The sequence below is a fragment of the Podarcis bocagei genome (assembly GCF_964188305.1).
Source record: "Podarcis bocagei genome assembly, chromosome: 3".
In the NCBI taxonomy this organism is placed as follows: Eukaryota; Metazoa; Chordata; class Lepidosauria; order Squamata; family Lacertidae; genus Podarcis; species Podarcis bocagei.
The window spans coordinates 20,651,592-20,665,509 of NC_138127.1; the positions used below are offsets into that span (position 1 = coordinate 20,651,592).

The following is a 13,918-nucleotide window of genomic DNA, read 5'->3' on the forward strand; positions in this document are numbered from 1 at the left end:
AGACATCTGGAAATTAGCCCTCCCCACAAAAACCGACACCAGAACCAGAGGCACACAGAACGCCATCTCCAATCAACCACACCAGACCCAAACCCAGACCCTCTCCACAGATAAATTACAGACACCATCCAGTAGCCAAACCATAGTGGCACCTCCGGATGCTGCACCCCCCTGCAATCCCTACACAGATCTGGCTGGCACAGGGCACAAAACCACAGCTCGCCCCTATACACGAAGCCAAGCCAGAGCACAACTAAGTGCAGTACAGCCATCTTCTCAGAAAAACTCTTCACAAGCTCAAGAGGTCAAGACACGAAAGCTTTAGCAACTAATCCACACCTAATGACCCTCCTAAGTGGTACTCAGAATATCACTCAAGTAATCACTCAAGATATCCCTCAAGTAATTAATGAACAAAAGAAGAAAAGGCACATTAACCTAGGAACTTCCTCTCTGCCCAGAACGTTGGAGGCTATACACCACACCCCCTCAACAGTATTTATAGGAACTCAAACACTGAGATCCTGCTCTGTTCTAGTAACAAGAAGCCGAAAGCACCAGCCTGAAGATGACGAGTGAGACCTCGTCGAAACGTCGCCTAGACACCCCAACTCTTACACGGGAAGACACCCGAAGACACCAAAACCTGCATTCCTGTACCCGTGAAAATCTACGAAAGCAAATATCTCACCTCTACGGGGAGGAAACCTTCCAGCTGACAAGAACCTACGAGAAACTAGAAATCCGAAGAGCCACCATCTTATGTGATCTCTTGTTCCTACGCAACTGCCGAGACAACAACTTAATTCCCACATGCTTCCAACTTAAATTCCACTCTAAAACCCCAGCTACCGAAAGGATCCTGAAACGAACTGAACTATCCCTAATCAGAAACGAACTACATAAGAAAAGATACCTACTAAACCAAACCAACAAAGATCTACTCACTCTTCACCTCAAACTCTGTAACAAAATCCACCCTGCACTCTGGGACAAATGCAAACAACTAGCCGTTTGGAGAGCTGAAACAGAGTCCTCACATAAGACAGACATACACACCAACAAACTCCACAAACTAGAGAAACGCCAGAAGCCCAGCCACCCTCCACAACAACCCATGAAACAAACAGTACATAACATATCAGACAGGATCCTCACCTCAACTGAAACCAAAGTACTCTCCAAAGGTTTCAACTTTGCAGTCGCCCCGAGACGCATCCCCACGGAAAACATCATATGCGGAGTCGAAGCTAGCCTAACCAAAATCAACCCAGATGAAGCCAATAAAATCAGACTTGAAGTCACCAACATCCTCTGCTCCAGCAAACCACCCAGAAGCAATTTACACAAAGAAGAACAGAAAGCACTCACCAACCTGAGGAAAGACAACAACATAATCATTCTCCCAGCAGACAAAGGTAATGCCACTGTTGTGATGAACACATCGGACTACCAAGCAAAACTATCAAATCTACTCCAAGACCCTACCTACCAACCTATAAAAACAGATCCCACCACCTATCTGGAAAAAACCACCAAATCCAAAATAAAAGCCTCTCCTATCAGTGAAGAAATCCAGCTAAGAATCATCCCCAGAGAAAAATCATCCAGATGCCCCAAACTCTACGGTCTCCCCAAGATACACAAAGAAGGAACACCACTCAGACCAATAGTCAGCTCCATAGGCTCACCTCTACAAAATCTCGCTAAATTTCTCGCTAAGCAACTTCAGCCCTATGCAGAATCTATCGCTTCACACGTTACAAACTCCTTCCAGTTCATAGAAACAATAAAGAAGCAAAACCTACATCCCGATGACCTACTTGTGAGCTTCGATGTTGTATCTCTCTTCACACAAGTGCCCATTAATGAAGCCTTGACAGCCATTCAAAACAAATACAATCCCCCCGAATACATCCTGGACCTGACCAACCACTGCCTAACCAACACGTACTTCATCCACAATGGACAAAGATACAAACAGATAGAAGGAGCACCTATGGGATCACCCCTCTCACCGGTCATCGCAAATCTGTACATGGAACACTTTGAAACCAATGCTTTAGACAAGTCAGAACACAAACCCAAACTTTGGCTCAGATATGTTGACGACACCTTTGTAATTTGGCCACACGGGAAGGAAAAACTAGATAGCTTCCTCACACATCTCAACAGCCTACACCCCAAAATACAATTCACTATGGAAATAGAAGCCAACAACCAACTTCCCTTCCTTGACGTCCTAATCTACAAAAAACCTGATGGCTCCCTAGGACACACTATCTACCGGAAAAAAACACACACCAACCGCTACTTACATGCACAATCACACCACCACCCTGCACAAATAAACTCCGTAGCCAAGACTCTCATCTCCAGAACCAAACGCCTGGCTGACAAAGACCACTTGACAACTGAGTTACAGAATCTCTCAAATGTGTTAATCGCCAACGGATACCAGCAAAACAGGGTTACGAAGCTAATCCAAAAAGAAACACCCCCCAAAAACCAAGACACAGAAGAAAACAATGGCATGGCCCTCCTTCCTTATATCAAGGGCACTACAGATAAAATTAGCAAAATCCTCCATAAACACAATATCAAAACAGCCTTTTGCACCAACCAAAAAATAGCCAATATCCTCAGAAACCCAAAAGATAAAATCCAGTTAGAAAACCAAGGGGTCTATGAAATACCCTGCAAAGTCTGCCCAGCCACGTACATTGGACAAACAAACAGACGAATAAATGCACGTATCGCAGAACACAAGAATGCCGTCAAAAAAGAAGAAAAAACTTCCTCTCTTTACCAACACATGAAAGAAACAGGACACGAAATTAATTTTGCAGATTCCAAATTGCTCTTTAACATGGAACATCACCACAAGAGAATAATCATGGAAGCCATCGAGATAGAGAAACACCCTCACAACATGAACAAGCGTGACGACACGTCCCGCCTGCCAGACATCTGGAAATTAGCCCTCCCCACAAAAACCGACACCAGAACCAGAGGCACACAGAACGCCATCTCCAATCAACCACACCAGACCCAAACCCAGACCCTCTCCACAGATAAATTACAGACACCATCCAGTAGCCAAACCATAGTGGCACCTCCGGATGCTGCACCCCCCTGCAATCCCTACACAGATCTGGCTGGCACAGGGCACAAAACCACAGCTCGCCCCTATACACGAAGCCAAGCCAGAGCACAACTAAGTGCAGTACAGCCATCTTCTCAGAAAAACTCTTCACAAGCTCAAGAGGTCAAGACACGAAAGCTTTAGCAACTAATCCACACCTAATGACCCTCCTAAGTGGTACTCAGAATATCACTCAAGTAATCACTCAAGATATCCCTCAAGTAATTAATGAACAAAAGAAGAAAAGGCACATTAACCTAGGAACTTCCTCTCTGCCCAGAACGTTGGAGGCTATACACCACACCCCCTCAACAGTATTTATAGGAACTCAAACACTGAGATCCTGCTCTGTTCTAGTAACAAGAAGCCGAAAGCACCAGCCTGAAGATGACGAGTGAGACCTCGTCGAAACGTCGCCTAGACACCCCAACTCTTACACGGGAAGACACCCGAAGACACCAAAACCTGCATATATATATATATATATATATATATATATATATATATATATATATACACACACATACATATACATACATATATATATATATATATATATATATATATATATATATATATATATATATATATATATATATACTACAGCAGCACAGCTGCAATAGTGGCATAACAACCAAGACTTAACAGCATCTGGAAAAGTAGAACGTTTTCCTAACATCTTTTGTTAACAAACAAACAAAATTGAATAGATCCCCCCCCCCCAATATTTGAACTATTTTATGTTCCCATCTGTTTTCCTTTTCCTGCTCTTTTGGAAGCGGCGGCCATTTTGTGGCAGGCCACACTCCTGACAGCAGCCATTTTCAAATTTCCAAATGTGCCCCAGACCCCAAAATGTTGGCAATCGCTAGTTTATTTTATTGATGTGCAAATATTTAAAACATTTATTTAATCTCTGTCCCTCATTCAGTGTGACACATACGGTCTAATAAAATATGAAGAAGTGGGAGGAAAGATAGTCCATTGGCAAGAAAATCTGCCCTGAGGGAACTGCCCTCAATACCCCATTGCAGCCACAAGCAAAAAGGATGGTCTTGGAGAACTTTCAGCTTCCATTCCCTATCTGTAAAGGGGGCAATGATTTGTCTCACGGGGCAGCTGTGATGATGTATAGGAATAGGGCTGCCAACCACTCTGAACAATAAAATGACTGCATGAGTGACTAACAGAGATTTTCATTAGAACATCCAGGTCTCTAATACCAAGCATATACTATTCCCCTGTTTCTAGACTATTGCTATTTTAACTGCTTTTATAGGGCTGTATGCATTTTGAAAATGTGCCATGAATTAGATTTATGAACCATTCCACACTACACATTTTCTGGGAGAATGGCACTGAAAACAAACATTATGAGGTTTCGTACAAAAAAATGACTTTGAAGGATAAAAAGAGCTGAGACAACATTATCAACTGATTTTCAGAACACCTGGAAAATTGCTACAAGTGCTGTGTGCTGAAGAAAGGAATAGCTGTGAATAAATTCATTCAGGCTGCAATCTTATGCCCACTTAATGAAGAATAAACTTCTCTGAACTCAATGGGACTTGCTTCTATGCAAACATGTAGGATTCCTGAGTAAGACTGCATACAGTCCTGGAAGCATACAGCCTATAGATGTCTGTCTGTTTGCTTCATAAAATTTATATGGCACATGTATCAAGGTATCACCAAACTTGGCACAAGGGTACCTGAGGAGGGTGTGATCTTTGTTGACATTTGGATGTTGGCTGCCATTTAGAATTACCCCCTGCTAACAGAACATTGACTTCCAATGACTTAACTATGTTGGATTGTGGTCACCCTGTTCAAAGGCCATACACTAAAATCATATTTATTTTGATTACTACATTCACATCCCACCTTTCCTCCACGCTCATGGTGGCATATGATTAGTATTCTTATTTAATCCTCACAGCAACTGTAGGAAGTAGGGCAGACTAAAAGGCAGTGGCTGGCCCAATATCACCTAGTGAGCTTCATGGCCAAGTGTGAATTTGAATCCTAGTCTCCAAGTCCCTAACCTCACTCTCTAGCCACCAAAGCAAACATGACCTTCAATCACGGGTCATCAACAAGCTCCACAGGCCCCAAAATGGTCATCAGAGTCTGGTACACTTGCCTCTCCTACACTGTGACGTGTCCTGCTGAGAGATGATAGGCAAATTAATTTCAACGCACATGAGACATTGCATGGTTTACTCTAGACTTGAGTGGTACCATTTGGGGCACACTTTCTAAGACATTTGATGAAGACTTTTTAAGCCCAGCTTTTGGTGGCTGGTATTTTATTGCCATGGAGAGTGTAAGCAACATACAGTGGTACCTTGGGTTAACTACTTAATTTGTTCTGGAGGACCATTCTTAACTTGAAACTGTTCTTAACCTGAAGCACCACTTTAGCTAATGGGGCCTCCTGCTGCTGCCGCGCTGCCGGAGCACAATTTCTGTTCTCATCCTGAAGCAAAGTTCTTAACCTGAGATAATATTTCTGGGTTAGCGGAGTCTGAAGCGTATGTAACCTGAAGCATATGTAACCCGAGGTACCACTGTATACCAATTTTAAGAGCCACAACTATATTGAGAAATGTGTACAACAGGGTTGTGGAACCTCAGGATAGGGGTCCAAATGTGGCCCTCTAGGCCCCTTTATCTTGCCCTGGGGACTTCTCCCAGGCCACATGCCATCCAAAGCCACACTCCTCACAAGCTCTGCTTTGTACCCTCCTTGCATGCCTTTGCTAGAATGTGTCCTTGAACTCTGACAATTCCTTGTTTGCCTCAATGGAGGATAAGGAGAGGTGTGCAAGTGTTTGCAGAAACTTGGCTACTGTACAAAAAGGTAAAAGGACCCTTGACCGTTAGGTCCAGTCGCGGAAGACTCTGGGGTTGCAGCGCTCATCTTGCTTTACTGGCCAAGGGAGCTGGCACAGCTTTTGGGTCATGTGGCCAGCATGAGAAAGCCGCTTCTGGTGCAATTTGCTTGGTGTGCTGAATCTGTTACCACTTACCACTGCAAACCTGGGGGTTCCAGATGACCTATTTACTGAGCATTCATCCTGATCTGCTTGCACAGAGATTAAATGGCAGAATTAGGATTGGGGCCTTAGTTTCCAGTTTGTGCCATATATTGGGAGTTAATAAAAAACACTGCATGACCAAACAAAACATGGTATTAACTTTTATCAATGTATAAAACAGGAAGGAAAGGAGGAGAGAGAAGACCGTAGGTATTGTGATTAACAAGTTAAAGCAATCTGAAGTACCAAATTTCTGGCATTAAAAAAATAAATAAAGCAAGGAGCTACAGAAATGAAAACACTATTCATCATACTAAACCTTCTAAGCCCCGCAAGGCTAAGGGGCATGGATGGTTGTTTTTTTTCAGCACAGCCTATGCACAACAACAGAATTCTTCTACAATTGTGTCCTGCAAATCAGTGTATTATCATATTTAAAGGTTTTAGAATTGGAACACCCTGCAGGATCTATTATGAATGCAGTTGATATTTTCATATAAAATAACCTCTCCTCATTAGTATGCAACACCTCATTTTCAGATAGGTATTCAAGCGACATGGTCTGCAACCAAATTCATAAAAATAGAGGATGCTGTCCTAATAATAAATGTGCTGTGCATTGCAGGAACATTTGTATAGCTTCTGTGCGTGGGTGATGGGGGCGGGGGCGGCAGGGGCATGTACAAAGCAAATTTGAATCTAAAATAATGCATCTGAAGAAATTAGTTCTATTTCCGTCCCAAACATTTGTCTTAACTCTTCACCCACGTAACACCTGAGCACCTACCTGGCAAGCAGTTACAGTAAAATTCGCCAATCAAATTATGGCAACTGGCTCCATTTTTGCAGGGCTTGAAGGGACATTCATCAATGTCCATTGAGCAGTTTTTGTCTGACAGAAAAGAAAATGAAACGTTAAAACTATAAATCATGTAGGGTTTGGGATAGCAAAAAGGCTACTTCATAATCCAAGTGACAACTACATAATTTAACTTTTCCTGGTTGGGAACATTGTATTTTATGTCTGCCTGACAGCTTTAAAGGAAAGAGGTTTTTGGTTTTTTTATAGATCACAGATAGCAGTTAAATAAATTAGATCTTTATAGGCAGGATTATACGAAGCAAATAAAGTATTTACTAATATATTTTGTGTGGTTATTATAACATCCCATTAGCTGCAATATAATTATAGTTAGTATAGTGTCTCTACGGACTTAAACACATTGGCAAGCAATGAAGGACCCCAGTGAAGACCAAGTAACAGCCTGATCTTATGGGCATATCAAAATGGCGGACACTGGGCCACTAGCTGCACCATCTCCAAGTAGTAAGTGGTATCCTAGCCTTGCTCAGCAGCAGCTCAGTAGCAAACCTGAAGTACTAAAGTAGTATTACATACAAAACACAGGTACAACCATTCTTACAGTCTCCATAGCCAGTTGATAGCGTGCCATTAATCCCAGCATTTTCCATTAACAACTCCACCCTACGCTCCAGAATGCATGAGTGAAGCCACATTAAAGCCGTAAGATTTCAAATTATATTGGTAACAGTAACCACACTGGCCTGGTTTGCATATCTCAGTGAGCCAAACTATGGCCAAGCGAGGACCACACAAATGTTCTGACTCCTGGGAAGGAGCTCATACCTGCTTTGCTTCTCCCAAGTTCTTTTGGCACAAGACAGCATGGCAAGGTAAGGTGTGGCTTACCATGTCATCCAGACCTGGAATTGTGGTTAAGGTCTTTCCACAGGACAAAGTTTACAGAAACAGTGAGTTTGGGAGGTGGAGAGGGGGAATGTTTTGTTTTGATGGTCAGGTCTAGGTTATCACAGTGAATTCTTTCCCCAGGACATTCCGATCACGGTGATTTGTGAGAGGGATGTTGACGGAAAGCAGGGCATTTAGAAGAATGCTGGATTACTGGCATCCTTACCAATTACAAACAGTTAAAAGCAAAAACTTAAATCAATTTGTTTTCAGTCTGCCGGGTTTCCTTTCTCCTCCCGCCCAAGCTCACGTTGGTTTGCAAACTTTGAAGAGAGCTTAGTATAGGGTCAACCCACCCACCCTACTACGCTCAGTTCAACTGTGGATTGTCTTGCGTACGATGTACTTGTCCCTTTTTATTCCAATCACTTTCTGTTTTCCAATAAACAAATTCCTATTTTAGTTATTTAGTCATCCTGTTTGTTTTCTCTTATTTTTCTTTAGCTCTGTGCAAACTTCTCTTGAGCTCAGCCTCCTGCTGCTTCTGCTGTATGTGTGTTTCAGTTATTATTCAATTCGATTTGTTTGCCTTTTTTTCTCCTCTGGGTTTTAGTCTGCTTGTTCAAAGCATTATCATATTCTTTCATGGTAGGGTAGCTGTCATTCATTACCCCCTCTATGAATGGTACTTTCTTCCCCACTCAACTAAGCCTGCTTGCCCCTTAAGTTGTGCTACTCATTGCCAACCTACTATTACCCACTTACTGAGTGGCACCTCCCTCATGTCACTAGTTTTCAGACTGACTGCCAGCAAATTATTAAGAGAGGTTAAGCGGTTCTTTATTTTACCCACCCCAAAATATTGCCCTTGTGGGCAGGGCCGGATTTAATGGGGCCAGCTGTCCTTTGTCAACAACAAATTGTTGCTGTTTTTTGTGTTGAATATACGCTATATGGTAATTTATGGACCTAATAGGTATCTAAAGCCATTTGCACATAACAAAGTATGTATTTTATCAAAGTAATTGTTGAACTGAAATACAACTGGAAATGTACATCCAGGTTTTTTTCCTTTATTTTTTTTGGGGGGGCACCAAGTAAGTGGGGCCCTAAGCTATAGCTTGTTTAGCTTATACGTAAATCTGGCACTACTTGTGGGAGAGTCACTGTACCTATTATTCTGAAAGCTGGCAGCCTTCATCCCTTCAGAATGGACCACCATGCCTGTAAATTGCATCTAGTTCTGGCATAAAATACTTTTTTTTCATTGCTTTTAAAACAAGAAACTTAATGGTATAAAACTCTTAAACAAACCTGCTTGAAATGTGGCAGGCTTAGTTTCTTGGGTCCTAGAATCTCCTCAGCTATGGATCTAGCAACTATTTGCAAGTCACTAGCAGTCAATCTTAATTTTAATCTGTAAAATGGGAGTAACAGACCAACTATACAGGTCTTTAAAAAAAAAGGACATATAACAGTGGCTAAATCACACAATTATGGTGTTTTAAATGCTTTAGTCTTATATGTATATGTAAAAGACCTGAATGCCTAATCACTATTATTCCCATTTTACAGAGTGAGTAAATAGAGGGAATTGAAACTGAATGTGATTAACTTGTGAATATAGACTTCATAGATCCCTCCAGAGTAGGAATGAATCCAAATGAGTCTGTTTTAATGACTTTTAAGCCTGTGTTTTAATCATAAAACCAGAATACTTGGCTGGGTTTTTGTTGTTGTTCAGTCGAGGACAAAATTTGTGATTGTAGCAGTGGTTGTTATTATTACCTTTCTCTATCTCAATCATGATCAGAAAAGACATTAAAGAAATCCTTAATGCATTAACTTATAACTATGTCTCAAGTGGAAACATTGTTTTCATTTTCTTGTTTCCAAAATAAAGGACATGAACTGAAATGTGAAAATAAGAAAGCTTGGTAGCATTCCCTAAACACCAACCACAAAAAAGGAAGAACAAGTCTCATTTCATCTCATTTTATTCTTAGTTGATGAATGAACACATTTTCTCCAGATGATTTCAACTCTTAAGCTTTGGTTCTAATTAAAGAAATCATGCTAATTATTTGCAGATGAGAAACTTTCAGCAAATTATGCCTCTGATTTCATGTAAACAAGGCACTTTGGTTAATTTCTAACAGGGAGAGAAAATTGTGCTGTTGAACCATAATTGATTTTCCCTTTAATTTTATGCAACTCACTGGTAGCTCAACTCTTTATCCTTTATAGAGAAATTAACTGTTTAGTTTAGTATATGACGCCTCTTGAAGGTCCTTGAAACACAGGGCCTTAAGTTGGAAGCCCTCATTTGTGCATTTTAATAGATTCTGCCTTCAGATTTCCAGGATATTGTGTAGATGCTGTTTGGACTTCTACATTACCAATCAGCAATTCCTAATCAGCTGATGTATACAGTATGTATGTATACTTGAAGAAAACAGAAAACTCTTCTTAGAAACAGTTATCAACACATTTTTTGTACCCCAGTCCTGAGTGGGGCATGGAAGCTAATAATTATATTTAAAATTCTTTGGAGCAGGAGATAAAAATGAGGTCCCAGTAGTCATATCTTGATAAAAGTGATACGGGTGCCAGCGCAAAACGGTTGACATGGACAGTACAAATAAGAGGTGGTGGTACTCTGTACCAGAGAGTACCATCGCAAAAAAACTCACTGCTTTTTAATGTGTGGAGTGTCCATTACTTGTCTGAGTGTAGTATGTACTTGAACTAGTTACTATTTTTTTTCCTATCAGGTGGGTTAGTGATGAAAAAATCATGAGTATGCTTTAACATCCCTGTTAATTAACTTGGAAACTTTAACATCAGCATTTCCAACTTTCATCTTATGATCAGAGGATTAAGGAATATAATTGACGGGAGTTATTGCAATGTGTTACTTATTCTGTTTTTATTAGCAGTGTGGCAGTGTATAAAATGTCATTATGGGCACTTATTTACTTTTAATTTTGCACGATATAATGGAGTCTTTAAATATTTATTGTTTCATTTAAAGGCTTGGGTTATACCTTACCCATGAAGCCTGGAGGACAAACACAAGCGTAGTCTGCAACCAGGTCTAAGCACGTCGAATTGTTTTTACAGAAGCCGTAGGAGCAGTCATCAAAGTTGATTTCACAGTTCAGGCCTTCAAATCCTTGGTTGAGGAGAAAGAGAGAGGGGGGCAGTATATTCTTTATCTACACCTGTGTCTCCTTTTTCAGTCCTCTCTTTTGTAAATAATAAATCAATCCTTATCAAATTACTCTGTAAAACAGAAATAATTCTCTTTTTATGGCTCACAGTGAATGCTTCTAAAAGCTGCCTTGCTCCTCATCTGTCATTAGTAAATTATCCCCCTTTGTCCTTAAAGAAGGATCACATTTAAAGGAACAAGGGCAGCAAGCATAAAGCTGTGTCAGAGCACCACAACTTGTAAATACTTAGGAAGTGCTTTACGCAAATGGGTTTTCATGAACATGACACCAGGCTAGCCCTGCGTGCAAAATAATCACCCACATGGTTATCATTTCTGTTATGTACTGAGTTGAATAGGATCCAAAATGCAGCAGTCTGATTGGTCCTAGAACAATAGGCTCCAGAATGCAGCAGTCTGATTGGTCCACAGGAGCCACCCAATCCAGCTCCAGGTGGAAGTGAATCCGCAACCTGATTGGCCTACAAGAGAATCCCAGAATTAGCCAATCACGTGGGACCCATTGTGTAAATAATGTATATAAAGCAGACATTCTGGGGGAACTTCCATTCCTCCTCCTCACTATGAGCTGAATAAAGAGCATGAAATCCACTCCTGACTCCGAGTATATTTCAATTTCTATAGCATATTTCTTGCTTAGATTTTTTCATTTTCACAACAACTCAACGACCTGGGTTGCTAAAGCGTCTACTGTACAAAAAAAGAAGCTGAGTCTTGGAACATGCTCAGGAAATGAAGTGTTGCTTTAGTTTAAGAAAGACCTCAATAACCATTAACTTCTAGTCCTTCTGTTCCAGTGTGACAGGGAGAGAAATACAGGTACAGCCCTAAAGAGGCATAGTAATGACTTAACAGCATGTCCCAGGGTTGTGAGGATAAAAGAAAGAAGACCAGGCTCACTTCTTTTAATTGACTCAACACAAAATAGATGGTCATGGGAAGGCAGCACATGAACAAATCAGTCTATTGGGTCTGGGGGCTACCCTGGGCTGCCACCCTGTGTCTACATATTGCATTCAATAGCGTTCACTCCTAGTTAAGTGGGCCTAATCTATTAGCTGCATTTATACCATCTCCTAAAACAGAGGAGTTATCCTAGAGTCTCCCAAAGCATAACAAAACAGTTAAAACAGTAAATTAAAATCAAAACACGATTAATACACATTTTAAAACATTAAATGTATACTTCAGGTTATTGGTTTTTTTTTGAGGAATATACAGACACTAAGAAGCAGCAAACCAAGGTAAAAGCAAAAGCACACACTTCTCTTCTTGCCTTCTCTCTCTCTCTCTGTCCCCTTTCTCCCCCCTCTCAAAAATAAGCTTAAAAGCTTGCTACTTCTTCAAGGCTGGCTAGCTTTTTTTTTTAGTAACATCTTTATTGAAAGTTCAAAAAGTACATAACTGTATGTGCACCAAACATGGTGAGACACAAACAAAAAAGAGAGAGAGAAACAAAACCCGTGCAAAAGAGAAAACAAAGGGGGGACACACCCAAAACTGTATACAGTGGTACCTCTGGTTACATACTTAATTCGTTCCGGAGGTCCATTCTTAACCTGAAACTGTTCTTAACCTGAAGCACCACTTTAGCTAATGGTGCTTTCCGCTGCTGCCGCAACGCCAGAGCACGATTTCTGTTCTCATCCTGAAACAAAGTTCTTAACCCGAGGTATTATTTCTGGGTTAGCGGAGTCTGTAACTTGAAGCGTATGTAACCCGAGGTAGCACTGTATTTTATAAGGTTGTTATTTTCCTTCGCCAGATCTTAACCTATTACAGTATTTGTAAGAATGGCTGGCTACCTTGTTTGTTTCTTCCACAGAGTGTCCTGGGAAGGAAATTCCTCTCTGCAGATTCCAAAAGAATGTATGGTTCTGACTGGCTTGTGAACACCCTCACAAAAAGAACGCATGGTTCGGATTGGCTTAAGGTGGGCTGATTGACAGGTTGCATGACACACCCACACAGTTTCTTGCAGAGCAAAGGAGGGAGGGGAGGGGAAAGGACAAAAGAATCCACTGCCCTATCAAAGCCATTTCTGGGGGGGAAGAGTTGCTGCAGACAGTGGTGAGGCCTACTAGTAGGGATTATTTTGATTGGCTAAGCCAGAGGAGACGGGCAGAAGCATCTACAAATCCTTTCAGTCGGTGGAAATGTATTAATAATGAATGTGGGAAATATTGTACAACGACGGTGCTAGATGCACCTCTGACGGTGAGGCAGTTCTGCAATTTAGGGGCCACCACAGGAAAAGCCCAACCCCCAGGCAACCATTCCTCACACTTTTCAATGGTAGCAAAACTACCAAGAGAGCCTGTATAAATTCTGCAGCCTAATCTGCCAACAAAGTTTCACGCTCTGGTTTTCTTATTTCTCTACGGCTTGCTTTCATCTGAATGCTCGGCTTGCACCCGTGTTGCAGACAATCGTCACTCCCAGGTGTATAGGGTTTTTTTTCTTTCTCTAAGAGCTGACAAAGAACTCTCCACTTTGGTATGTGACATTTTATGCTCTTGTAAATCTATTCTAATGCATGGTCACGCTACAAAATGACTATCATTAAGTGCTGTCACAGGCCATGGCTGCGGGAAGACCATGACTAATGCTAAGCTATCAGCACCCACAGTGCAAGGCATATTCTCATAATTTCTCAAAATGACCGTGGAACCAATTTCTACTGATCCCTAAGTCATAAAACTTTACAATTACCCTGAGTTCATTAATAATGTATACAGTAACAGATCTCACTCACATACAGACTTTAATCAGACCCATGTCTCTGT

The 13,918-nt window shown here is 41.2% G+C and overlaps 1 protein-coding gene across 7 annotated transcripts in view; it reads right to left on the reverse strand.

Annotated features, from left to right (window-relative positions):
• EYS (eyes shut homolog) overlaps positions 1–13,114 on the reverse strand; it is a 537,363-nt gene extending 524,249 nt beyond the window's left edge. Inside the window, exons 1-3 of one of the 7 annotated variants that reach the window (XM_081187035.1) lie at positions 12,938–13,114; positions 10,950–11,072; positions 6,974–7,078 (exon numbers count right to left, since the gene is read on the reverse strand). In XM_081187035.1, coding sequence (XP_081043161.1) covers positions 6,974–7,078; positions 10,950–11,072; positions 12,938–13,088 — 379 coding nt within the window. In that variant the 5' untranslated portion in view covers positions 13,089–13,114. The other 6 variants (XM_081187037.1, XM_081187041.1, XM_081187039.1 and 3 more) reach the window with 6 other exon arrangements.
• Positions 13,115–13,918: the final 804 nt, after the last annotated feature.